This window comes from Vanessa atalanta, chromosome 25, assembly GCF_905147765.1.
Source record: "Vanessa atalanta chromosome 25, ilVanAtal1.2, whole genome shotgun sequence".
NCBI classification, from domain to species: Eukaryota; Metazoa; Arthropoda; class Insecta; order Lepidoptera; family Nymphalidae; genus Vanessa; species Vanessa atalanta.
Genome location: NC_061895.1, coordinates 7009091 through 7037048, shown reverse-complemented (window position 1 = coordinate 7037048; position 27958 = coordinate 7009091). Strand labels below are relative to the sequence as shown.

The 27958-nt window shown below is 33.9% G+C and overlaps 1 protein-coding gene across 9 annotated transcripts in view; it reads left to right on the top strand.

Moving 5' to 3' along the window:
- Positions 1-27958, top strand: part of LOC125073796 (calcium-dependent secretion activator) — a 66476-nt gene that overhangs the window by 6228 nt on the left and 32290 nt on the right. For 8 of the 9 annotated variants that reach the window (XM_047684841.1, XM_047684839.1, XM_047684846.1 and 5 more), the window contains exons 2-4: positions 21658-21734; positions 25010-25096; positions 27156-27249. In XM_047684841.1, the coding sequence (XP_047540797.1) occupies positions 21665-21734; positions 25010-25096; positions 27156-27249 (251 nt within the window). In that variant the 5' untranslated portion in view covers positions 21658-21664. The remainder of the gene's footprint in view (positions 1-21657; positions 21735-25009; positions 25097-27155; positions 27250-27958) is intronic. The other variant, XM_047684840.1, reaches the window with a different exon arrangement.

Sequence of the window (27958 nt, the reverse complement as noted above, 5' to 3'; positions counted from 1 at the left end):
ATAATATTGTTATTAAAAAAAAAAATGAATCTTCTATTGAATTCATTTGTTTTAATAACAATATACTATGTTATTATTTATTTTACTTTTCTATAAATAAACTCATAAGTTTTTTGAAAAATGTTAAGTAGCTTTGGGGTCTTTTAAAAAAATATAATAAGCATATCGTATATAATCTAACTAATAAAAATAAGAATAATTCATAAATTGATAAAATAACAGTAACTTTTATTATAATTAAAACGCAAAAAATAGCAAGGAGTTTTCATAATCCCTCTCATAGAATTTATTTTATAAATAAATACATTGTTTAATTTAATTAACGTCTGCCAAATTGTCCCCCACATAAGCCGAGATGGCCCAGAGGTTAGAACATGTACATCATAACCGATGAATGCCGGTTCAAACTCAGGCAAGCACCACTGAATTTTCATGTGCCTAATATGTGTTTATAATTCGTCTCGAGCTCGGTGGTGAAGGAAAACATCCTGAGTAAACCTGCATGTATCTAATTTCAACGAAATACTGCCACATGTGTATCCACCAAACCGCTTTGGAGCAGCGTGGTTGAATATGCTCCTAACCTTCTCCTCAAAGGGAGAGGAGGCCTTAGCCCAGCAGTGGGAAATTTCAGGCTGTAAATGTATGTTCTTAATAAAGTAGAATATACAAAAAAATGTATATTTAATAAAATAAAAAATATTTATATTAGGTTTTTGTTCCATTTGCTGTTGAAACACTTAGACCTTGGAGTAGTAGTGCAAAAATCTTCATTAAAAGTATAAGACCTCGCCTCATTGCCTCCACTGGTGACAGGAGAGCTGGTTTTTTGTTTTATGCCCAGAGGCTCGAAATTTCGATTCAACGGGGAAATGCTACAAACATTCTTGCCACCATTCCACGCGGTAATGATTTATACCGTCATTATTATTAATTAATATTTGTATATATTTAAGGATTTAATGTTAATAATTCTTATATGAATAAAAATAAATTAAATATATTGGCATTATGTGCTAAATGACATAGGGACATAGCTAGTCGTTCGTTTGTGATTGAGTTATACACAAACTTTCTCATTTTTATCCCGGTCGCAGGTTAACACTGTGAGAATTAATTAACATCCGTTCTGTTTTAGTCGAAATGCCAGATGTACTTTCGTATTTATATTTATAACCAGCTACGTGTACAGTAAGGGTCTATGTAGTACATTTTTATTAAAACACAAACATTAAAAAAAATTTTTTTAAAGCTAGGAAAGTTGAAATTAGCCTTGTGTAATAAAATATACATAATATATTATACATACAAACTGTTATCGTGACTCTGTTTACTGATGTAAACCGCGTTAAAATTCGTTGAGACTCCGGAAGCGACTTTATTTTGTATCACGTTTTGTAGATTCCTTTGTCAATACATATAAACGAATAATTATACATTGCTTTTATGAATTGAAGGTATATAATATTGCAAAAAATATCAAACAATAAGCAAATATATATTTAAATACCTACTATAAAGCAAAGTGCTCTTTAAAGTATGCTCCAAAAATCGCTTAAGACGCTATTTGTCGTTAAGAAGTAACATCGGATAAATACTTGGCTGCATCAACAGGTCAAGGTCATAGTGTTATTGTTTTTACATTAGAGCTATACACGACTGTAAGCTTGCTTGATTTATTTCAAGAAAAGATTTATTTCAAGAAAGCGAAATACTATTTAAAAAAGGCAAATTCTACCCCATTGGAACATTGTGGTTGTATTCGGTCTGAAACATCAAGAGATTCAGTCTTTGCCTAATTTATATATTAATGTATAGACAGTAAAAAAACCTTATAAATTAAACAACACGAACACTCGAAATAAATTAATTAATAGATTTATATACGATCATACATCCAAATCTGTTCAGGGATATATAGGTTATAATGGCATAAATAAAGTCATCACACCACAAAAAAATATTGTAGAAAATGGTTATTTTAATTTGTACTGTTATCATATTTAACGGTATTGAATTACAAAGAGCCTTCCGGCATTTTCTTGCGCGTTCTTATTGATCCAGTTTCATTCCTGTGACTGTCATTTGGGAATACTGCCAATAAATTGTTGAATAGATGTCGTTGTTAAGTTTCTAAAACGATAATTATTAAAACGATCGCCTCCTGGCTATTTATATTCATATTCAATTGTGTACATAAGAAAATTGTCAAAAAAAAAGACCCGCTGTGTTTTTTTCGCCTGTTGTTCTCAGGTCAGGGTATTTCCTTTTTCGAACCGGTGGTAGTGTTTAATTTGACTATCAATAAGTAAGTGTAATGTTCCTATAATGAATGAAGGAATTTGAGTTTGAGCTTGACTTTAATAAGGAGGTCTGGTTCATTTCTTGTCCAGAGAAACGGAATTTGATTCAACGGGAAATTTCGGCTAGCGTTCTTGTTACCTTCCCACGCGATCACGTTTTGTATAGTAACTATTTTTAATTGTTTTTTGTATATAATTAAGGCGTCAATGTTAATAAATTTCATATAATTCTATTAAATTTAAGGAATACTTACCTATACATAGTAATAATAAAAAAACCGCACGGAACTATAAAGAACGGACTGATTAAGAATAAATTTATTTAATGTATTTTTTATTTATTAATTATCTGTGTCAGTAAGGTTAAGTTATTTATTTTAGATTTTATAATGTAGAGTTCATAGTAAGCCGATATTAGATTCGAAATTAAAATACAAGACTAAAGAAGTATAAGAAATTATTTATATACCTATTGAAAGGAAAATTGTGATTAGGAATTTCATTTTTACTTATTTTTAAGATTTTTTTTGTCCTCAATTCTCAAGTTACTTGAGTAATGGAAAATTCAAGGCTTAAGCCCTTAAAGTATTCCAATGAAAGTACGTTACACACAAACGAACTGTATTTTCTTCTGGCTGGCTTTATTGCCTTTTGCCGATCGATTTTATTCCAACTAGCTATTGTGCGACTTGCAATTTTGAACATAGCTTAGAAAAATAACCGCGTATAGAGTAAAATAATAAAACGACAAAAATGAGTTCATACATATTATGTTTATAAAACGGACTAAAAAGTATAGCCTAGGTCTGAAATGTATCGTCCAATAAGTTTATCCTAAAAATTTTGATTATGATAATTTAATACCTATTAACACTTGCAAGGTACAAATAAAATAAAATACTTTCGAGATTGCAGTAACGTCATTGAGGAAACTCTCAGATTTTAATATAATATAATTTTCACCAATCAAAATCAATTATATTTTTAATAAAATTTATTTATTCAAGTAATCATCTCCATCAGAGATGTTGATTCATTTTTGGTACTCCAAATCTCATATATATGTATATGTGACTCTCATCACTTATGTGAAACTCGCGTTAAGTTATATTAATAGTTACGTCAAGTCAATATTGCAAAGCGAAGTACGTTAGAAAATACTTTTTTTTTTAAATATTGCTATCAAAGGCCTGTGGTCAACGCTTTTGGTGCATCTTATCTTTGATTTGTATGTTATTTAAATGTACATATATATTTTTACTACCCATAATATATACTAAAACCCGCTCCGTGTTTTTATATAAAAAAATTGTCTGTCTGTTTGTTTGTTACGTTTTCATGGGTAATATCGAATTTAATTAAATTTAGTATGAAGTAAGCTTGAACCCCAAGGTACTTAGAAACAGTTAAAGACATACCTAACCCCCCCCCCCTTCCCCCTCTAATATGCGGACGAAAACGAGTGATATATAAAGTTGTAATTGTGTCGTTACTAATTAAATTAAAGGCATCGAAACGCGTGTTATCAGAGTAATATATTTTAAACTGTTGCCATTATTCAATGGGTTGTAACGCTTTTAAGAGATAGCGACTAGTCTTCGTGTCAAGGTGTAATAAACCATAAAATTGAAGGAGATTTGTGAATGAGTAAGCGATATGGGGTTTTGACGTTTTCGTTCTTATTCACTCATTGTTTAAAAAATTACGGCGTGGAATTCGTTACTTTATTCTCATGATTACATTTGATATGTTAACTATACATTTAAAACAATTCGATAAAATGACGTTTCAAAAATGGAATTCGTGAAAGCTTTTTTTTTTTTTTTGGACAAATTTCTGCCAGCATTCTTACCACCGTTCCAATAGGTCACGATTTATTTGTTACTATTTTTAATTCATATTTGTTTATATTTAAGGACATAATGTTACGTATACGTACATAATATAATAGTTATAATTCTCATAATAATTACTAATTATTATGTGAATTATAACTAATTTAATTTGATTCGTTGATTTATATACAGGACATTTATAATATAGCTATTGGCACGGGCGATTGGGCCACGTGATGGTAAGTGGTTAATATTGTAAGAAATATTAACCCTTCCTTACATCACCAATGCACCACCAACCTTGGAACAAAGATGTTATGTTCCTTGTGCCTGTAGTTACACTGGCTCACTCACCCTTGAAGCCGGAACACAACAATTCAAAGTATTGCTGTTTGGCGGTAGTGTCTAATGAGTGGGTGGTACCTACTCAGGCGGGCTCGCACAAAGCCCTACAACCACGTAAATATAATCGGTTACTTTATCCTTAATGTAATCCTGTGACGTGACAATTCATAAGTCCATATAAGAGCTATATTTCATAATGTTGTCTTAGATTTTCGCGATTATTACACATTGAAATAAAACTAGTTTTTAACGGATTTAATCGCGTATATTAATTATTTTAACATCCCGACGTTTCGAGCACTTTGCAGTGTTCGTGGTCACGGGCAGACTAAGGTGACATTTGTCTGTTTGAATTAAAAAGAAATATTATTTACAACTACCGCCAACGATTTCTTAATTGGTATCTTGAATAGCGTTCCGGTTGCACGCAGAAGGCACTAACTGTATCTTTAGGTCTTGCAGTCTGTTGGATTTGGGATTTTAAATTTTTAATAAGTGGATCCCAAGTGTTAGAAAGTCTCCAACCATCTTCTCTATTGAAGTTCGGATGTTTTTGAATTTCAATAGCCTCGCGTATCATTCTAGGAATGAATCTGTGTTCTCTAGCGAGGATCTGTGGTTTATCAAATCGAATAAAATGGTTAGGTTTATCCAGAGCATGTTCACAGACTGCAGACTTTGAAGAACGCCTATTTTTGACATCTCCTATATGTTCCTTGACCCTAGTACCGATACTTCTCTTTGTTTGGCCTATGTAAGATAAACCACACTCACATTCGAGTTTATATACTCCCGCAGTTTGTAAAGGGATATTACTCTTGATAGGTCTCAAGAACTGGCTCACTTTCTTATGAGGCTTGTAAATGGTTTTAATCGAAGCTCGCTTCAAGATATTGCCAATCCTGTCTGTAACTCCCTTCACATATGGTAGAAATGCAGGTTGTCGCTCAACTGTGGGTGGCTTGATACGGCTTCTGCGATGCTGGCGAGGCACGGGCAGCTTGTTCTGGTGGAGTGCAAGCTTGACCTGAAGTAGCTCGTCCTCTAGGTGTTCAGCATCGCAGAGATGGTGGGCTCTCTGAAACAAAGATTTGCCAACGGTAGCTAACTGACTAGGGTGGTGGTGCGAGTCACCATTGAGGTATTTATTAGTGTGTGTGGGTTTCCTATAAACTGTGTGACTTAATGTATTGTCAGGATTCCTGATAATAAGGATGTCAAGGAAAGCTAAAGAATTATTTGCCTCTAATTCCATAGTAAATTGAATGTTTTTATTTATAGAATTGAGATGTACTAAAAATGCAGATGTCAGATCACTAGGTAGTATTGTGAAAGTGTCATCTACGTACCGTGATCTACGTATCGTGATATTTATGTTTGATATGTATGTCGTTAGAAAAAGTATCTCGGGTCTGGCAGATATGATATATCGATATTGATGGTTATCGGAAGAACTTATAATCAATCATATAGTATTGTTAGGAATATATAATAAAAATGTCTAACTTATATCACTATATTCGATTTGACAGCCTGTACGGAAGGACTCACTCACTGCACTAATTAGCAAATGGGGAACTAGCCGCCGCCCGCATAATGTATTATAATCATTCCGAATAACAATTTAAACGTTAAGAATATTTCTAATCATACACTTCTTAAAACCGTAGAACAACTAAAATAATTTAATGATAAAATGAACAGGACCATGAATATTACAAAAGCCACTATCTATGGACCACCGCTCGCGAAGTCCCGCACAAAAGTCAGTTAGAGGATGTCGTGATCCCTCTAACGTAGCGTCTTTCGTCAACTCGACACTTGTCAAGCCTTGACAAATAATTGGAGGGTAGGAAATGTTGGCTATGCCTTATTTCCTTGAAAATTCTCTAGCAATATTTATATTAAAATCATTTATTTTAAAGAGGGGTTGTGCTTCAAGACAAAGCCACCCTCATAGTCCTTACAAGATATTAAACTGAATACATTGCTTAATTAGATCTATTCTTGAAAAGACTATCCACTAATTTGTAGAAAACTTGCGCTGGTTCTGATTTAGGGTCAGCGAGAACACTAGTATGTGCTAACCTAACCTAACCTACGCTTTTGCAGTTAATGGTAGTGTTTGCTTGCTTTGTATTGCATTTTAGTATAAACGCCAACTTTCAATTGTTTTCTGAGTTTAAAAATAATTTTCCTAGGCACTAACCAAAATGATTTTTTATAATTTTGTTGGTAAAGGCCAGTTTTTGTGAAGGAAAATATTAATTATACGCTAAATGGGGAACTTTGATCGCGATACGAAATTAAAATTTTCAATTTGTTATTTCTTAAGCGTATTTTCGCGTTTTTTTTTATAATTACCTGAGTCTGAAACAAACAATGCTCGAAAATTGGGGTCGTTACGTTAGGCTGATTCATATTTGATGTAAAGTTATTTATTAAATTAACTGCTCCGTTGGATTAGTGTCTAAACTTACGGCTGCAAATACCAAGAGCCTTAGTTCAAATTAATGGTAGTTTTGAGTGGTAGTCGTTAGTTTTGAGTAAGTCAGAGCCCGAAGTTTGGAACTTGACAGTATTTTCACTCCAGTAATGGGGCATGCGTCCTTGCGACTCACGTCAGATTACCGTCTAGTACTAACACAAACAAATAATGTTTGTCTAAGCGGTAATCGAACCTACAACCTTTATATACGAGCATCTAATTACAGTGACTAACCATTTGTCCAAATGTAACTCTTAGAATCTAAGTTAAAAAGCCTATTTATAAAAAGCTTCTAACTAAAGAACTTTAAAGATTCCACCACTGAACAAGAGATACATTAACATAATTATACCCCCTGTGTATCACTCAAAAGGGTGTATTTTGTAAAGTTTCATTATAAAATACAGCCTTTTGAGCCTTTATATATTTTATACCTTTAATTATATAATAGCTAGTTTGGAGGTTATCTTCTTGAATCGTTGCGAGACTACCGATTATAGCCTATTACATTTCTCAATGAATGGGCTATCAAATCGGACTGGTGAAATCTGAGTATTATATAACACTCTTAAGTTTTATATTAATACTAGTTTCCGTCCGTATGTTAGTCAGGGCCGAATTTAGGGGAGGACAACCGGGGCAACTGCTCTGGGGTCTCTAGAAGAGAGAGGTCCCACAAAAGAGGTTCCGACGGATTACGAATTTTTAATGTAATATATGTTTAGATATCTCGATAAACTCAAATCGTTACTTTAGTTGTTGATTTGGACAATTAATGAACCGAATAGTTGGCAATAATGTTTGATGGCTGATTTACTTTTAAGAGCGGGTCACCCCGAATGGAGTTGTAAGTGTCATGGCAATGCGAGTCGTTATGTTTTGACGGGCGATTCGAATGCGATGGTTGCTTGCAAACCCATTTGCTCTTAATCGAGATGAATTATTGTAATCCTTTGATATATGTGGTGTACGATTATTGAACCAATTAATACAGTGATTAGACGATATTAAATACGTTTTATTTTGTGAATATCTCCATTGCACGCCCGCATAGTCTTACAAATGTCGGATCAATCCCCGAACCCAACTGTTCGGCATCCTGCTCCGACATATATATATATATATAACCTATATTCTTCCATGAAGTTCATACTTGCATCATATAGCTAATTTCACAAATTCGTTTCAGTGGTGTAACCGTAATAAATAGCATAACAGACAGACAGAGTTACTTTCGCTTTTATGATATTAGTATAGATAAATGTGAATCTGAAAATGTTTCTTGCCCAACAGTGCGATTTTGTAATTCGCTTCGTATCTGACTCACGAAACCTTAACAACCGACAAAATTTTATCATTTACTCGGTGATAGGGCTTTGTACAAGCCCGTCTGGGTAGGTACAACCCACTCATCTGATATTCCACCAAGGTTGGTGGCGCATTGGCGGTGTAAGGAATGGTTAATATTTCTTACAGCGCCATTGTCTATGAGCGGTGGTGTCCACTTACCATAAGGTGACCCATATGCTCGTCCGCCAACCTATAACATAAAAAACAAGTTGATATGCCATTTTGATACGTTTATCATTTATATTTCATAATTGACATAGTCAATGTCGCATATCAGATTTTGATATTTTGCGCTCGTGGTCTGCGGTGAGCCGAAATGGGCAGCGGTTAGAACGCGTGCATCTTAACCGATTTCGGGTTCAAACCCAGGCAGGCACCACTGAAATTTCATGTGCTTAATTTGTGTTTATAATTCATCTCGTACTCGGCGGTGAAGGAAAACATCGTGAGGAAACCTGCATGTGTCTAATTTCAACGAAATTCTGCCACATGTGTATTCCGCCAACCCGCATTGGAGCAGTGTGGTGGAATATGCTCCAAACCTCTCCTCAAAGGGAGAGGAGGCCTTTATCCCAGCAGTGGGACATTTACGGGCTGCTAATGGTCTGCGGTGAGTTTCAAGTTCCTTCTTACGGAATAGATCGTTACCTTAATTTTATTGATTACTCGTTTTTTCCACAGATCTTTTTTCGTTATTTGTTTAATCACGTAGACTCTTGAAGTTTATACGAATTTATGTAGAAAGACCGCAAATTTACATTTCACGAGTTGCGTGAGGCGAAATAATTTAAAAGGTCAACCCTTGAGACTAGAACGTATTTTCGTGAAATAATAAACAATATTTAGAAACTCGTAAAATAACATGCGGCTTAATTATTTCGACTCTAAATTATTATTTTTATTTTTTTATACTAAAGGTGGCAAAGGATCGCGATTCAAAAGTGCTTGTAAAAGCCTACTTGAATAAAGAATATTTTGATTTTGATCTGTTAATCAAAATCTATCTGGCCAAATCAAAATGATAATTTAAACAATATTTTATTATATATTTATTTTTAAACAATATTCAAATAAGCAACCAGTCCTGGTTTAGCAAGGTAGGGTCACCATAAAACGTTTACAATTAAAGAACTAATGTAAATACAAACGCACGCAAACGAATAGAAGACAAACATACAGACATTAATTTAATTTTTATAACTAAGTTTTCGATACCTTTGCTTTTTTTTCCTTATTTTTTTTTTATTGTGTTTATGTAACACTCAACTCACTCACTTCCGTAATTTGATTTGACACTTATTACCACAACGTAGTAATTACATTAAATCATGAAGTTTCAAACATGCCAACAATATAATATTTTTACCGTCGAAACCCTATATATGTATACTGGGGAGAACCAAACGCTAGCGCGATTCAGAAACCAGCCCCTTTACACAAATTTTCAGTAAAACATTTAATATATTTGTTACGATAAATTACAGTACAGGAAAATATTTTTATGTCGTGATATTTTTTAACCAATGAGATGGTATGAACATTCGCCGATCGATCTTTGCGCCCTTACTGTCGCCCTAATACATCGTAAAACACACGCCGCGTAATTTTTTCAAGCGTTCATTCAAATATCTCGTGTTATTTCTAAAACTACCTTTTCCATTTGCGAAGTGTTAAGGGTAATATTTATTTACATGGAATGTAGATATATTGTTATACCATTTTGTTTTATTAATTTATAAAAAATAAAACAATTGTGATGTTAAACAGTTGTTATTTTTAATCTGGCGCGTAAGTTTTAATATATTATGTTTGGGCTTTAACTCTGCTTCATTATGTACCTCGTATAAGTATAAATTTTATACACCTTCGTATTTATAAGCTGTCTAATTTATTATCATCATCCTCCTGCCCTTATCCTAATTTTACTTGGGGTCGGCGCAGCATGTATTCTTCTTCCATACTTCTCTGTCGGACGTCATCTCACAAGTAACATTCTTTCTAACCATATCGTCTTTCACATAATCCATCCATCGTTTCTTGGGTTGTCCCCTACCTCTATATCCATCCGCATTCATTGTCATAACCTTTCTCACAACATAGTCCTCATTCCTACGCATGACATGCCCATACCAAGACAGCCGGTCAAACTGTCTAATTTATTAGTGTTGTAAAATAACGTTTCAATACTAAAAACTAATTCTGTTTTATTACTCATTGTTTCGTATATTAGTTGGGGTTAATGTAGAAACGGTTTAAATTTAAATTTCATATTAGTACTTCTAAAAAGTTTGCACTGTTTGCTTAAAATTAAACAACAGTATTGATTAACAACAATTGAAATCCAATCAGAGAAAAATAGAGGAAATTTGAAACAACAAAGTTTAAAAGATATAAAAGCAATCTATACTAATATTAAAAATACGAAAGTAAGTCTGTCTGTTACCTCTTTACGCTTAAATCAGATTCAGTTGACATTTGGTATGGTGATAGTTAGAGTTTCGGAGAAGTACATAATAGTTTTTTCAATTTACTCCTCGAAGGGGTAAAATGGGGCGTTACGATTTGTGTACTTATTACTTATATATTACGTAGTCTTATAAATTTCGTACGGATAAAGCCAGCTAGTGCGAGTTTCTTGCTGTTTTTTCTCGCTGGAAGCTGCTTTCCGAAACGGTGGTAGTATTTAAATATCGACGCTTCAAAAACGCTTCATTGTGAAGTTTACTTGAATAAAATTGATTTTATTTGATTATTTCATAAAATGAAACTTTTAAAAAGTAGATCAAAACTAAATAAATGTTGTAAAGTAAACAAAATGATGAGCGATGATAATTATTTAAAAAAAATATAACGCTTCTTCGTAGCGACGTAGCTGAGTAATATTGTGAATATCAAGCCTATGTATCAAGTCCACGAGAGCCCTACATTCAAGTAGGTACTCTCATAGTATCAAGTACGAACGAGTTGTGACGGGAAATTCTGAAATGCGTATGTTAACAAGGACGAGAGACGTAAGGGTCTCGGAGATAAAAATCATTTTTTATCGGATGCCGTAATTTTTTTTTAGAACACCTACGATTTGTTAGACGGTAAAATATTTTTGAAGCTATAAAATCGAATGAAGGACTGTTTGACCTTATTGAGGATGTCAAGTTTTTTGCCAGCAGTTTTAGCTTTGGATTCAATGCATTGTCCAAAGTTGAGTTTGGATGTTTAAGTAACTCCTAGAAGCTCAATACTATCGGTGTAGAGTGCAGATACATTTCAGTCAGTTTTATATTTTAAAATTATTATTCTGCTTTTGTATATAAGTTGATGTGCTGTGCTGTAGTGCCACTTAGTGTCAATTAACCTTAGAGAGGATTACAAACCTTCTATACCTATAGACGAGTACCTACTCGTTCTGTGAAACAAAACATGTTCCAAAAATATTTTAACTCGTTCACTGGTCGAAGTTTCTTTTACATAGAAAGCTCTAACCATACTCACACTGTGTATAATATAAGAAGGAAACCATTGTTCATAATTTCAAACAAAACATTGTTAAATTCGTAATGTTTTAAACACATTTCATAAATTAAGATTTACTAACAACCCTCGTACAAGGGTCGCCGTGAAACAAAGGCAAGGGTCAATGTTTTACTGCTATACTCAACATTAACGATAATGCTTTTTATATTACAAGTTTATGACTACAGAACTAGGTTATTCTGTTTATTTATTTATAGTTCCTTTTTCTTAATTACTGTAATAGGTCTGTTAAGCTGGCTTCAAAAGAGATTATGAATTCAGTCTTTTGTAAATGATTTACATTATTAATTCGACCTCTTTAGGGAATCATTTTTTAAAGAAGCTTTACTTCTGGGGTTGGGTAAAATTTTTAAAAGATAAATGAATTACAAACAAACACAAAATATAAACTCAGCGGGTTTTTTTTTAATATTTGATGTCATATTTGACAATTTTTTTTTTTATATATCCTCGTCCAACGAGGCAGTTATGTTTTTATACTATTATTATAAAACCTATTTGAGAGGAAAAATAATAAGGTATAAATATGTAATTTGGCGAGCTAAGATGGCCCAGTGGTTAGAACGCGTGCAAACCCAGGCAAGCATCACCAAATTTTCATGTTCCTAATTTGTGTTTACAATTCTTCTCGAAGGAAATATCTTTAGGAAACCTGCATGTGTCTAATTTCAACGAAATTCTGCCACATATGTATCCACCAAGCCGCATTGGAACAGCGTGCTCGAATATACTCCAATCCTTCTCCTCAAAGAGAGAAGAGGTATTTGCCGAGCAGTTGTAAATTTACAGGCTGTTTCTGTCATTTGGTATTGGAGGCAAATATTTGCTTCATTTGGCAGATTCATCATTCTCGCGGCTCCACTGTAATAAAAAACAAGTACAACGAATGAGGTCTGGCACAAAGGCTGTATAAGATATACAGCTTGCTAAAAGCTTTTATGTAAAGTATGGTCTTTAGTTTGTAGAAATAAATTTGCATTTTGTGAATAAATCTTATAAATGTTAATATACGCGAAATATGAATAAAGAAATCAAAATATTCGCTATTCTACCTATATAGCAGGTTCTTAATTTATATTATAAAACACGAGGCAGACGGAGTACTCGGAACATTATAGTGAAGCAACAAAAGCGAATACAAAACCTATCAGCGAATACGAACTTCCGGAAATGTGTAGTGATTAACAATTTGTTAGTACGATGTAATTCGTTATTAAGCTGATATCAATTACTTAGTGACGTATTTACGTATTAACAAAAATACGCGTCGTTTCGTTCTATCGGAACTTTTATTCGCTTTTGACTCATTTTTAAATGGCCATGTTAAATAAAGACTAGATTGAATTACTTGGAAGGTCTTTGTATAAAAATCTTTTGAGTAAGTACCACACGCCCTTCATAAATTCTTCCGTCAAACAGCAATATTAAGTTTATTGTGTTCCGGTTTCAAGGGTGAGAAAGCCCGTAACCTCAAGTATGGAAAATAACATCTAAGTTCCAAAGGTTGGTGGTGATTTGGTGATTAAAGGATATAATAAATAGATTTTAACATTTCATTAAAATAAGTAAGGAGTATTTATGCAAACAACATTATTCAGTATTGTTGTGTTCCGGTTTTAATGTTGAGTGAGCCAGTGTAACTACAGGCACGAGAGTTAATTTCTTAGTTTCCAAGGTTGGTTAATATTTCTTACGATACAATTTAGCATCAGGTGGCATTGACCCGTCCTCCTACCTATATTATAAACAGTGGCGTAGCTATCGTATGGCCAGGTGGTGCTGTGCACCAGGGCCCCTGAGGTCTGGGGGCCCTCAAACCTAAGCTATGAAAAGAGCTTAGAATAGAGATGAAGTATGGATTTAACTTACTAATTATATGTTCAACTCACTGTATCCTGTATCCCATTCTTATTACTATCTATAATTTTGAATGCCAATATACGTTAAAGAGGGGGCGAGGGCCCGATTCTATTTCTATGCACCGGGGCCCTTACCCACCTAGCTACGCCACTGATTATAAACGTCCTATGTATAAATCAAATCAAATTATACTTTATTTAAAGAGGCTTTTACAAGCTGCATTTTGGAATCATTCATTTTATAGAACTGAATTAAATGTAGATGTTAGAGTTAATTTTTTCTAAAAATTCGAATATAAAACATGTAACTTATATATATATATATATATTTGTTCGTTATTATATAACGGGCGTGTAATTAAAACAATTCACCGATAAACGATTCTGAGACAGGGTTTTTGATCAATTTCTCGGTAATGTGATCCCATCGTAAATTTAACTGAAAATTTACGTGTCTCTCGATATCAAATTTATAATGAATTCTACTCAAGGATATTTTCAGCAAAGCGGCCATGCTTAGACGAGCGTAGGCTTACAAGACATTTACGCCTACGTCTGTCTTATTTCAAATATAAATGAGATCGTTGGAAATAGTCTCAGAACTAAGTTTTTTTTCATCAAAAAATATATAAAGTAACTTCTGATTAATCTACTGGGAATCGTAGTCGCTAAATAAGTTTGTCATTGAATCGTTATATATATATATATCAAGTCAATTTTTCAAGGTCAACTTGGATCTATGATTCTCATTATGGATTCGTAAAAAAATGGCGAACTTGCGAACGAAAGTGGTTATAAGATGTGAGGTAGAATATTGATGTATTATATCTAGATACATACTAATCAAGAACTATCTATAGTATAGAAGATAGCTGAGCTAAAAAATATCAAAGATTTATTTAACTTCACTCATTTAATTTTGGTAAAATTAATAAATAAGGCATATTACTCCATACTAGATTATATTAAAGATAAAAAAAGCGTGGACTCAGTATTTATTGACTTCTACGGTCATACTCTGTAACTTAAATGGTGGAAAAGAGTAACAACTTAGTTTTTGCTAGTTCTTCTCGGTAGAATCAACTTTCCGAACCGGTGGTAGCTTTGAATTAATCAACAGTGTAACATGACGATTCAAAAATGTTATGAGTCTACTTGAATAAATAATACTTTGATTTTATTTGTTTGGAACAATAATTAAGATGCAAGCAATAATAAAATACGAATAGGCTTTAAAAGTATTATATTCGAAGTCAAGTAAACCGTAACAATGTGCGTATGTCTAGGCCCGAGGGACTTTTTCTTCCCTATAAATATAAAAAACCTTCGGGCTTAGAAAGCCTGAACAACTTTTCCTGTATGAAATAACTCTTTAACTCTTTTGTATCCAAGTTTCAAACTCCGAGAAGTCAATACATCCTGGGGCGAGGGAATCGTTATTTTTTACATAATTCCGGTGATATTTGTAAATCTGCGTTTTAATAAATTTATATCTTATATCAAAAAAATATTAATATGTAAGAACATTAGAAAATATTGATTTAAATATGCGAAAAGTATTCGTATTCATTATTTTCCGGAACAAATCATTTAATTTTATGTAGTTCAGTAGGTTTTTCTTTAAAAAAAAAAGTACCATCACTTAATGTCATAATAACACATCATTTACAAAGAGTTAAATAGTCAGTACCGTCTTTACCATAAGGGAATGTGGGCACACGAGACCCAGGTCAGTACCTGGTCTCTGGTCTGGTCGTATGCCCACATTCCCTAGGAACCCGAAAGGTAGTATATTATGTTACATAATTTGTTTTTTTTTTTTAATTTTAGATTGATAAACAAAAATATTAAGAGAATATATGAGGATATAAAAGTATATGAACCGAAATGGCCCAGTGGTTAGAACGCGTGCATCTTAACCGATGATTTCGGGTTCAAACCCAGGCAAGCCCCATTGATTTTTCATGTGCTTAATTTGTGTTTATAATTCATCTCGTGCTCGGCGATAAAGGAAAACATTGTGAGGAAACCTGTGGCATTAGGCATGTGTCTAATTTCAATGAAATTCTGCCACATGTGTATTCCACCAACCCGCATTGGAGCAGCGTGGTTGAATATGCTCCAAAACTTCTCCTCAAAGGGAGAGGAGGCCTTAGCCCAGCAGTGGGAAATTTACAGGCTGTTAATGTAAAAATGTAATATGACGATATGACTGAGCGGTAATTTAAAAAACTGGTAATTTTCGAATCTATTTCTGCTTATTGTGATTCGGCAATATCAAAGTTTATGGTACGGAACCTTCAGTTAGTTAAACTCGTACCTTTACTTTTCATATTCTCATGTGCTCTAGGACCCCAGAATAAGTTAAGACGACGATGGCAACAACCGATCTCTTCTATAAACTTCCGAGTTTATTACCTGTGCCTCTCGATATAATCATATCGAACCGGTATAGGGTTTACATGTATGAAATTTAATCATTTAACATGAAAAGTAATTAAATTTAAAAAAATTGAAATTTGGTATTTAAATAATTTGAAAATGGAATACCATATTAGTTCATTAACATTTGATATAAATCTGGACTAAAAATATATTTTTCTCTTCGGAATAATCATGAGTTTTTCAGACAGACTTCGCCTCTAGTTATATTCTAATGAATGTAAGCTCTGAAAAGCAAACGAAATCACGTTTCAGACAAGCTTTGAAGTCTCTTTGTGTGTTGTTTGTTGTGTGTTGTTTCTGTTAATGTTGGTACTGAATGATTTAGAGCTCTTTGGTAGTAGTAGGTCGTTTAGATGTTATTTTGCTCAGAAGAAATTAAAAAGATTTTGTTTTTTTTTTACTGTAGAGCAATTTAAATGGACTAAGGTTCGATAAATGCATTCAATTTGAGGCGTATCGTTGAGTCTTTCTTATAAAATCGCTAGTCCTAATCGATCGTTCCATCGTAAAGAGACGCAAGTGCCTCATTCGTCTTGTTAGTACTTTTATGAGGCTTACGACTTGTTGACTTGTATTAGGTGAACAGGCAAATAGGTCACTTGCTGATTAGTGGTCACTACCACCCATAGACATTGGCACGGTAAGAAATTTTAAGCATTCTTTACACCACCAATGCTTCACCAACTTTGGGGACTCAGATGTTACGTCCCTTGTGCCAACATTATCAACACTAAAATTCCACAAACGTACAAGTACAAAAATAAATACAGCCGATGTAAATTAGCTATAATTGTTGTCTTAACAGACCGTGAGTACGCTCAATTGGTTTTAGTTGTATGCATATTTTCACGATACACGATACAAAGTATTGCTGCCTGGCGAAGAATATGTGATGAGTGGATGGTACCCAGACGGGCTGGCAAGAAGCCACCAAGTGAATATACACTGACTGATATATAACCTGATCAGTAAGGCTGATCAGACAATCAAAGAGGAAAAGACGCGTAGTATGGTTCATTATTAATCCTTTTAAGACGTATCACTCGTTTGGGCACAAAATTCATCGTGAGCATATCTACCCTGTACGTTTACTTACGCGATGCAAGAGTACGTGAGGTCGTAAATGCACCTTAAATTCAGACTTTTAACGTCAAAAGCACGAAAAAAAATCAAGCATGAATTAATTTTAGTTAAGTGACCACTAGGAGCGGAGTATCAATGAAATATGATGCAAAAAACGGGGGAAAATTATTCTTTTTGAGAGCTTCCGTTGAGTGCGCTGCGTAAAAGGTTAAATAAATAATGTGTATGTCAGAACTGTTACCCTCTAAAAATTCTAAAAAAACGTCCGCGACAGCTTCTTTCTATCGTTTATGGTTGGCTCTGTTATAACTTTTTTATGGATATCAAATTTGCTCTAAAATAATTTATTATATGCGAAGGTGTTTTATAAAGATAATAATAACCCTTATCCAAATAAATACATGGTCAAAATAGGCCAGGTGATAATGATCTAGGAAAAACATCTTCTTTTTTATTAAGTTCATTGTTTTAATTTCTTAGAAGGATAAATGCGAAAGTTCTTTATCACAAAATGTACTTAAATGTCACATAAATATGATACTCTCTTAAATAATTAATTGGCTAATACTACATATATGACACATATCGACCAAATCTATTGAAAGATTTCTCAGATATTACTTTTACAGACTTTGTAGCCACCTAAAGATTAACTTGTATCTTTGCCTAGGGCCAATATAGTACTGGCTCTTCCAGGAAACTTCAATTCAGGATATAAGTTAATTTATAACTCTTTCTTAAGTTCTAAATCTAAATATATACATACATATGTGTATGCATGTTGGATATCAAGTACAGTACATTTTTTTTATATGGCATTGGTTGGTGGACGAGCATATGGGCCACCTGATGTTAAGTGGTCACCACCGCCCATAGACAAAGGCGCTGTAAGAAATATTAACCATTCCTTACATCAACTATGCGCCACCAACCTTGGGAACTAAGATGTTATGTCCCTTGTGCCTGTGATTACACTGGCTCACTCACCCTTCTAACCGGAACACAACAATACAGAGTACTGTTATTTGGCGGTAGAATATCTGATGAGTGGGTGGTACCTACCCAGACGGGCTTGCACAAAGCCCTACCATCGAGTACATTATTTTATTTTAAATTTATTATTATTTCACTGTAATGTGTTTATATATTATGTTTATATCTGCTATGTACATCCCTACCTCTTTCTATATCCGTTTCTTTCCTCTACCTTAAGGTCGCCTGGAAGAGATCGCTGTTTTAGCGATAAGGCCGCCTCTTGTGCATATTTCTTGAACGTGACTTAAGTATATGTTTATTGGTATAGAATAAAGAGTATTTTGATTTGATTTGATTTGATTTGAAAGGATATTTGTATCAACTTAAACAGTCGGGTTGTGCAGCAATTTTATATAAATTTTGGTGTTTTCTACAATTCGTTAATCAATATGTAACTTATCTAGGGTGCGTTTGATAAGGGGCCTCCACCTCTAGTTCTCGTATTACCAAAAGTACCAAAGTGACAAGTACATATTCAGTATGTGACAGAAGCCGAGATGGCCCAGTGGTTAGAACGCGTGCATCTTAACCGATGATTTCGGGTTCAAACCCAGGCAGGCGCCACTGAAATTTCATGTGCTTAATTTGTGTTTATAATTCATCTCGTGCTCGGCGGTGAAGGAAAACATCGTGATGAAACCTGCATGTATCTAATTTCAACGAAATTCTGCCACATGTGTATTCCGCCAACCCGCATTGGAGCAGCGTGGTGGAATATGCTCCAAACCTTCTCCTCAAAGGGAGAGGAGGCCTTTATCCCAGCAATGGGACATTTACGGGCTGCTAATGCTAAAATGTGCCAGAAGTATAATTTTTGTTTGTCAGAAACATTTCATTGAAACATTATATAAATATAGGAAACTATACAAACTTTATACAATACTATGAAGATAACATTTACTCATTTACATGGTGGTAGACTTTGTGCATATGTACCACCCACGTACCATCCGATATTCTGCCGTCCGACAGCATTACTTTCTATTATCGTATTGTAAGTTAGCCAACTACAGGCACAAAGGACATAATGGCGATGTAGGGCTTGGTTTTTTTATGGTTTAGTTTTTATTTTTAATGTCTATGGGTAGTGGTGACCACTTACCATCAGGCCCATTTGTAAGTCCGCCTATCTATGCCATAAAAAATGTTATAAATTTCCCTTCGACAATATCTTTAAGCCTTTTCGCTGAAACGAATATTATAATATGATAAGCCAACATGACGCCTAACCAGGCAATTTGTTAAGCCAATTTATTCCTTAATAGGCTGTAATTAGGAGCTATTTTGCTCTTAGCCGTTATTGGATACTGTTTGTAAATGCTTATCGAAATCGTTAATATACAATTAGCTTTTGAGATATGGTGACATACAGAAAAAAATGTTAATATGATATAGATTAATTGCCTAGTTGAGTTAGTGACTAGGTCCTGAGAGTTGTTGTATCAAATGCCGTGGATGCCTTATATCAACATGATACCGTAGTCTCTCTGATCCATGCCGAACACTACTATCGAAGAGATTTTATTACGAATCGCATAAAAGCACTGTCTTAATGTATACCCCTTCGTAATAGCCCAGATACATTTCTAAATGGACCACCTGCGAGACTAAAAATGCCTTGATGATAAAGCTGTAAATTCCTGATGAGAATATGTGAAACTCGTGGATCTTAATTGAAGATTTCGGGTTCAAGCCCAGGCTATTACCACTTAGGTATTCACCAGCGGTGAATGCCAGCATGTACTGATGAAATTCAGTCACATGTGTATTCTCAACCCCCATTAGAGCATCGTGGTGGAATTAACTCCAAGCCTTAGCCCAGAAATAGGACTCACGCTATTATTGTACTTATATATTATTTACGCTATTTCATAACAATGGTCTGTCTCCGTTCGAATCGAGATTAATAAAAAATCTCTATTTTCTCTTTGACACGACTCACGCTCAGAATACAATAATCTATATTCTGAGCGAAGTAATAATACTTTTATTTTAAATTCTCATAATTAAATAAAAAAGATACTTATAAGTTCGTACATCTATTTGAGATTAATAGATTTCGGCGCCATTTGATCGCTTACCATAATAGTTGGTACAAATGTATCTATATACATATATAAACATATATTTAATGAGACATTCGATGATGACAATTGTTATACAAAACACGCTTGCCAGGTTTTACTAGTAATAAAAACCTTATCAAAAAAAAATCTTCTACTTTGTGGTAGGGCATTGTGGAAGCCTGGGTAGGTACCACCCACTGATTGTATATTCTACCACCAAACAGTATTAATATGGTTGTGTTTCGGTTTGAAAGGTGAATGAAAAAAAGTTCCACTCTTACTGATAATAGCGTGATGTACCTAAATCAGCTCCTTAATGCACTTAGACTTTACAAAATACTTTCGAATTCTACGCGAACGAAATCTCGGGCTAAAGATAGAAAGGTTAACCTGACCCTAAACATTAATTCTGCGCCACGCTGTTCTCGAATATCAAAAAAAAAAATAACTTTCTAGAGAGATTCTAAGATATTCCATTTGAAGTTTATCTCTCTTTTTAAATAGTTTGAAAATAAATCGCAACAAATTCGTCCAAGTATAATAAGTTAGTTTCATCATATATAAAGTTTGCAGACGTTTTTATTTGAAATGGATAAAAAGTTGTAAGGTCTATCTATGCCTTTGGACTTCAAATTATATTATTATTTTAGTTATTAAATCACGATTTTTTGGAGAATTCGCCTTTACTTTTTAATATTTTAGATCTACCTAATGTATATAAACTTTTGCTAAACAATCGCCCAGGTTCAAACATGGGACTGACTCATCAGCTATGTTTTCAAGGCCGCAGAGCTGGACCAGAGTTCAAAATTCGTTTCTTGTCGTATCCTCATTAACAGCCTAGAGTCTGGAACTTGGCAGTGTTTTAACTTGCCTACCCCAAAACGCGTAAAACCTTTAGTTCTTCGCTTGACATCTTACTCTTTTCATCGTGTTGGAATACTAGTCCAAGAAGTTTATGAAAGTCGGGACAAAAGAGTGTACATGACAACGTAATATAATTTGTATAAGATGGTTATTAAAAGAAGTATTCGTTTCTTTTTTTTTTCAAATTTTTAGGCGGTCGGACAAACGTGACAGTAAATTGTCACCACCGCCCATTGATAAGTGCAATATTTTTTTTCCATATTCTTTACATACCACTGCGTCACCGATTTTATGAATGGATGGTACCCTACCCCGACTTATACAAAGCCATACTCGTACTACCAAGTAATTAGTTAGAATATTTGCTAATCTTATCTTTTTGTTAATATATGACTCTCACTGTATGTATTTATCGTTTGTTATGACGTCATTGTTTTGTTTTTGTTACAGTAACAAAATGATTGACCCAAGCTCATCCGAGGAAGACAGTGAGGATGAACATAGGAAGCAACCCTCTAAACTACCAGGTAAGCTGTTATTATATTTAGTCTCTACCTTGTTATAAATCAGTTTGATAATTTCTAGCTAACCTAAGCAAAAATAAATAACAGTTATTTTTTTTAATTCTTAATTTAATGGCTTTTAGTTGTGCCGACAGGGCACAGATTATTTCGCCAATGTCACGTAGGACGGAGAAGACACGAAAGAGATTGATCGGTACGATAGAGGAAACAATCTCAATTAAATTTTGAAGACTAGCATAGTAGTAGCAATTTTCTTGTTAATACTTAACCTAGAACAACACAAACATTAAGGGTTAATAATAAGGTAAATTAAAATTGTTAGTACTCTAAACTATAAGTATATATTAAAATATAACACTCAATTGGACTATTCACAACTGAATTTTATTACATTTAATATATTGACATAAAAAAGAACAAAATGGACTAAACACAAACATTCAACATTTATAGGGCGAGGGACTTTAGGAGGGAGAATGTTGTAAATGGCTTAGGACAAAGGAGTTATTTTTTTAAATAATGTCGTCTTTTTCATTTTGACATTGACATTTGTCAAATATTACGTGAAAGATAAATTTCAAATTTATCTGTGGAAAAAACAAAACTTATAATAATTAAATAAACCGAATTAATTTAGCATTCTAGTGGGGACAATTATTTTAAGTTAATATAGAATATTATTAATTTTAGAGATGATTACACTTCATAGTGTTAGTCACATATATACATACTATATATATATAGATATATTTTTGAAGTTGTTTTAGTTTCTCCATAGACGAGCTGTCCGTGCCGTTGTTTTGTCATAATTATAATTTTAATTATGTAATTTTAATGCGTTTGCAATTTTTTTACCAGTCAGCCATATATATGTGCCATATATATATAACCTCATTACTCAAAAGCACCACCACTTTGGCGTTTTAGCGTTTTTACAATCCTCTGACGTTATCGCAGTCGACGAAAAAATCTTGAACTGTTTCTCGCGACTGTATACATTCTTTTAAACATCAAAGTAAGTATGATGTCCTCTTGACGGGCTTCGGTCTCGGCGGCTAACGTAAAGGATTCGCGACTGAGATTAGTCAAGCATGCAAAAGATGTATATTAGTGTACAAAGGTATGCACAAATACAGGGAGACTATTCTCTCACTGTCATAATTCGGCAGCATGACAATCTGCTAATTAAAATAACTGCCTAACTTAACTACTAAGTTTCTTGCCGGTTTTTCTCGTTAGAATCTACTTTTCGAACCAGTGGTAGACTTGTATTGAATTCAACAGCTTTCCGAGATATGGGAATTATACAGTCTTAACATCCAAACATTTTTTTTGTATTCTAATGAGTAGGCGGGCTGACAAAAGAGCCACCTAGTGCTAAGGGGTGTTGACCCATTAAATGCGGATTTCCCCATAGACCGAGTAGGCCCAAGCACAGCAATATTTAGGGACAAATCTTGGTTGATGGGTTTTTTAAGTAGTACTCCAACGGTGAACCCACAGACAAGTCAAACGATTACAAACTCAAAATGGGGTTCAAAGCACATCTAAAAAAAAATACCTATTTAATTCTTCACATTATTATTTGCCGTTCATTCGTTTCATTCCATAGACCTAGAGCACAGCCAAGGTATCAAATCTGCCTCTGCCGCTGCACGATGAGAAGATTATACATCGTCAATGAGTTTAAACCCAACATCTCGGCATTTGCAGCCTTATAAGCTAGCCATTTAACCAACAGGATAGTTACTTCATGAGTCATATGTCATTTGGCTAATAGAAGGCGAAGTATATTGTGTTTTTGTTTGATATAATCTTTGACGACCGCTTTCTTTTATCATTATTTGGCAGAGTTCCAATCTTTTGACAAGGCATATATATATATACCTCTATATCTATGAATCTATCTATGAATATATCGACGTCATACCTCGCTAAGGGTTCATTTATATTTGCACACACATTATTTACATGATGTAAGTGTAATGCTTCTATATATACTATTAATATTATAAATGTGAAAGTAACTCTGTCTGTCTGTGTGTCGCTCTTTCACTGCCAAACCAATGAATCCAATTTGATGAAATGTTGTATGAAGCAAACTTGAACTCCCAGGAAGGACATAGAGTAGGACATAGACTTTTTTGGCTAACACATGACAATCTACCCCTAAAACGTAAGCGAAGCCACGGGCGACTACTAGTATTTAATAAAGGAATTTGTGGTAAACTAAACTGATAATTTTTTACTCTTTATTTTTCTATAAAACACAAAATCTTAATGTGCTACTTAATATCTTAAAAAAAAACATTATTTTTTTGCGCTTACATTGCAAACGCTGGCTGAACCCGACGAGATAGACAAAATATTGTAGTACAGTATTGTACACCTTAAAAAGGTCTACAACTCTTGGTGGTAGGGCTTTGTGCGAGCCCGTCTGGGTAGGTACCACTCACTCAGATATTCTACCGCGAAATAACAGTACCCTAGATTGTTGTGTTCCGGTTAGAATGGTGAGTGAGCCAGGGTAATCACAGGCACAAGAGACATAACATATTAGTTCCCAAGCTGGCGCATAGGTTAGGTAAGGAATGGTTAATATTTCTTACAGCCCCTTTGTCTATGGGCGGTGGTGAGCACTTACCATCATGGGTGGCCCATATGCTCGTCCGCCAACCAATGCCATAAAAAAAATCAAAAAAGTTCTGGTGATGAAAAGTAATGGTATAATTATGTCTATCTCTTAGGGATACTCCTACAATAACCATTTTTTTTATCCTTTACATAGCAGTTTGTATTGTCTAATGACAAAAACGCTGTAAACGTTTTATATAAAGACATTCTTTTGCATCCGTGCGAAGCCAGGGCGGGTTGCGAGTTTATGATAGTTACCTTTTAAAATACTATATAGTTTTATTAGTACGCACGGAAAAAGCAATGTCGTTGCGGATATTAATATTTTCAGTTTATGTCACGAACACGTCTACGATGCTTCTAATATGTTTTATTGTTGTTGTTATTTACTATAAAATGTATGTATTATATTTTTATATAAAATAAAACAGTTGAAGGAGTTCTTTATTTTTGTAGAAGTAATTCATTACTGTTGGAGGAGTTAGTGGTTTACTTTAATTAGAGTTAAGAATCAAAGTTTAAATATTCATTTTGAAGTAGAAACTAAAATGTATATAAATGGTTGATAAATATAATAGGAATAAAAACTATAGGAACGTTATTAAAGGTCTACGCAGACTTTAATTATATTTTAATGTCTGTAGTGGTACCTCCAGGATCGCTTGCTAGCGGAAGGCCATCTGTCAGAGGCAAGCCGGACCTGCCACGTGGATCAACTGCTGGCTTACCAGGTAAGTTATTTATTGTAATCTTTATATCAGAGAATCAGATAATCTAGAACTTTCTTTATCTGGCATCTAGATCTTTTGTGACGTACATCGTTTGTTCTCACAGATTTGTTTCTTCATTTATTTCCTACAGTTTTAATTTTTGACACATTTATATGTTTAATATATAATATAATTAACAAGTTTAAGGGCTTATTTTAATTGGATAATCGATGGTTTCAACAACTACCTGGAATCCTTACGTTACATTGGGTATCAACCGGGTTTTTCTTCCGGCTTATTCGACTGATCTCAATTAAGTCAGCCAAACAAACAACAATCTAAGCTTCGAGGAAAATACGTATTACGTATATAGTTTCCTCTAGAAATTGTCACGTAAGTACTATTGGCAAGAGGAAAAAGAATTTCGTTACATTTTTTTACTCATCTTATTATCACGTCCAGACCGTTAAGAACAAAAAATATGGTGTTATTAGTTGTAAACCGCTGAGTTTCTTTCGTCGGTTCTTTTGGGGTCTGAGATTTTCCTGTAGATTATTTATAAACCATAAGAAAGTAAAATTATACAGGACCAATTTTGCAAACAACAGATAGACTCTAGTTGGTCAATAGCACACCTAACTGAGGAATAAATCTAATATTCTTCTTTTTCCAAAGGTATATTAAAAATTATAGATTCTATTGATGACCAAGAGATCTTCTGCCATTGCACAGAGGACTTATTTTTGGTAATTTTTTTTATTCCATCATACATTAACTTTATGGTCTTCCATTTTGACTTGACATCTCCTTCGAATAATCTTTAAAGATTATGTTTCTTTATCGTCACTTCCGTTTGCTTCAGTTTGGTCTGTTCTAACTCATTTTAGGGAAATGGATGAAATTCTCACTTATTCTGTATATGTATTATATTTATGTTTTAATATAACTATTTTGTCTATGATCCCATATTGACTATTCCTTGTGCGCGCGGTTCAATATAACCCTTCCAATATCAGATAACAACGACACTCGTCTGTTATTATGAATTCCGACAATAACAAATGCTCTTCAGAATTTTTATTGTATTGCGAACTTGAAATCTCATAACTCCGGTAATTTCTCGAGAAAGTTTCGAAAGAATATTCGTCAGTTGTGTTTTTTTGGCAAGAAAGTTTTGAATTGAATTTAAGCAGGTGAGCTTGTAGATCTTTCTCTCATTTATATCAAAATTTTAAAACGTAGGTATGACTATATCTTGAAGTACATTGAACATATATAATGAAACAGTTAAAATATATATAACACAACTAACCCTGTCTACGTTCATCGGACGAACTAACGAAAACTGGCTGACGGTGGTTGGAATCTATTCTTGATTTAAATTTATTACTATGGGCTGGAAGTGAGGTGGAAGAGGGCTGGAAGCAGTGGGTGTACACGATCTGATTATGATAATGCAAGATTACCGTAACAATACATAGAAATTAACTTGGCCAGTTTCAAGCTCGGATCTTTGAAAAGTTCGCATATCGAAATCTGTAGAAAAAAAAAGAACTAATCCATTACTAAGTAAATTGAAACCGATTACGATTGAGGCAATTAAGATCTCCACTTTTCCTCCTTTCCATTAAATCCTAATGACTTAATTACGCAGCCACTCGTATCTAACTTCTGAACGATCAACTTACATCACGCGTTCGTAAATTACTCGTTAGAAATAGTCAAAACTAATTTCAACTACTTGGTGTCCCTAACACCTTCACCTTCCAAATAAATCTAGGTAGGTTAGGTTCACACATTCTCCCACAAAAAAACCTACTTAGTACTGTTATATTCCAGTTGGAAAGGTGAATGAGCCATTGTACAGTTCAGGCACAAGGGACATAACATTTTAATACCTAACGTTGGTGATAATATTTCCAACGATGCTTATCTATTTAGGTGGTGGTGACCAATTATGATCAGGTGAAAGAAAAAAAAAACCTTTTGATGAGTATATAGAAAATGTGTTCATGACTAGACGCCCGATTTACAACCATTTATGTACGACTAATTGTAATATTCGATGTGGAACTAAAAGGAGCGGGACCGCTCACAGCAGCGCCGCTCGCTGCTCCCCTCCACCCAGCCACGAGGCAGAGGGAGGCCGCCGCCCTTGCGCCCCCACAGCACGCGTAAGTATTGCACCCAGACTGAATGAACTTTTAAACCTTTTAGACTATTTAAACCCTGGAGTTAAGAGATTTTAAATGTCACTGAATCCTTTTACGGATTAAATAAAATGGAAATGCATTCTATGATAGGTTTTTCTTTTCATCTGGAAGTGAGTTTAATGACTTGAACACTAATCTCTAAAGTTTATTAATAAAAAATATTTTATATATTTTTGACTTAACATTTAACGTACACAACCTTAATATTATTATAAATCTAAAAGAAATCAAGCATTAAATTATAATTCTTAATTTAAATTAATTAGTCTAAAAGGTTTAGAATATTATAATCAAAATGGTATTTATTATGGCTCATGTCCATTTCGTCTCATGAAACATTACAGATTTGAGCTAAATACGTAGTTATTTTAGTTATAGCTAGTATAGAATTATGGCTTGAATATATTTAGAAAAAAATATTCAAAGGCTTAAAAGAAAATATAGAAATAGTAGATAAATTCAGTTACTGCATCCTGTTCTAGTTAACTGCCTCGTTGCTCAAGTGGCAATGCCCCATTTTTAGGAATTACTTATATTCCTATTTATAAGATCAGGATCGAAGCTGCGATTTTTCACATTTCTAGACTGCCCGTAAACCAATGCGCTTCTGACAGTTGCAGATCCCGGAGTTTTGGGTTCAAATCCCAAGTTGAGTCAGTAAAAAGTTACT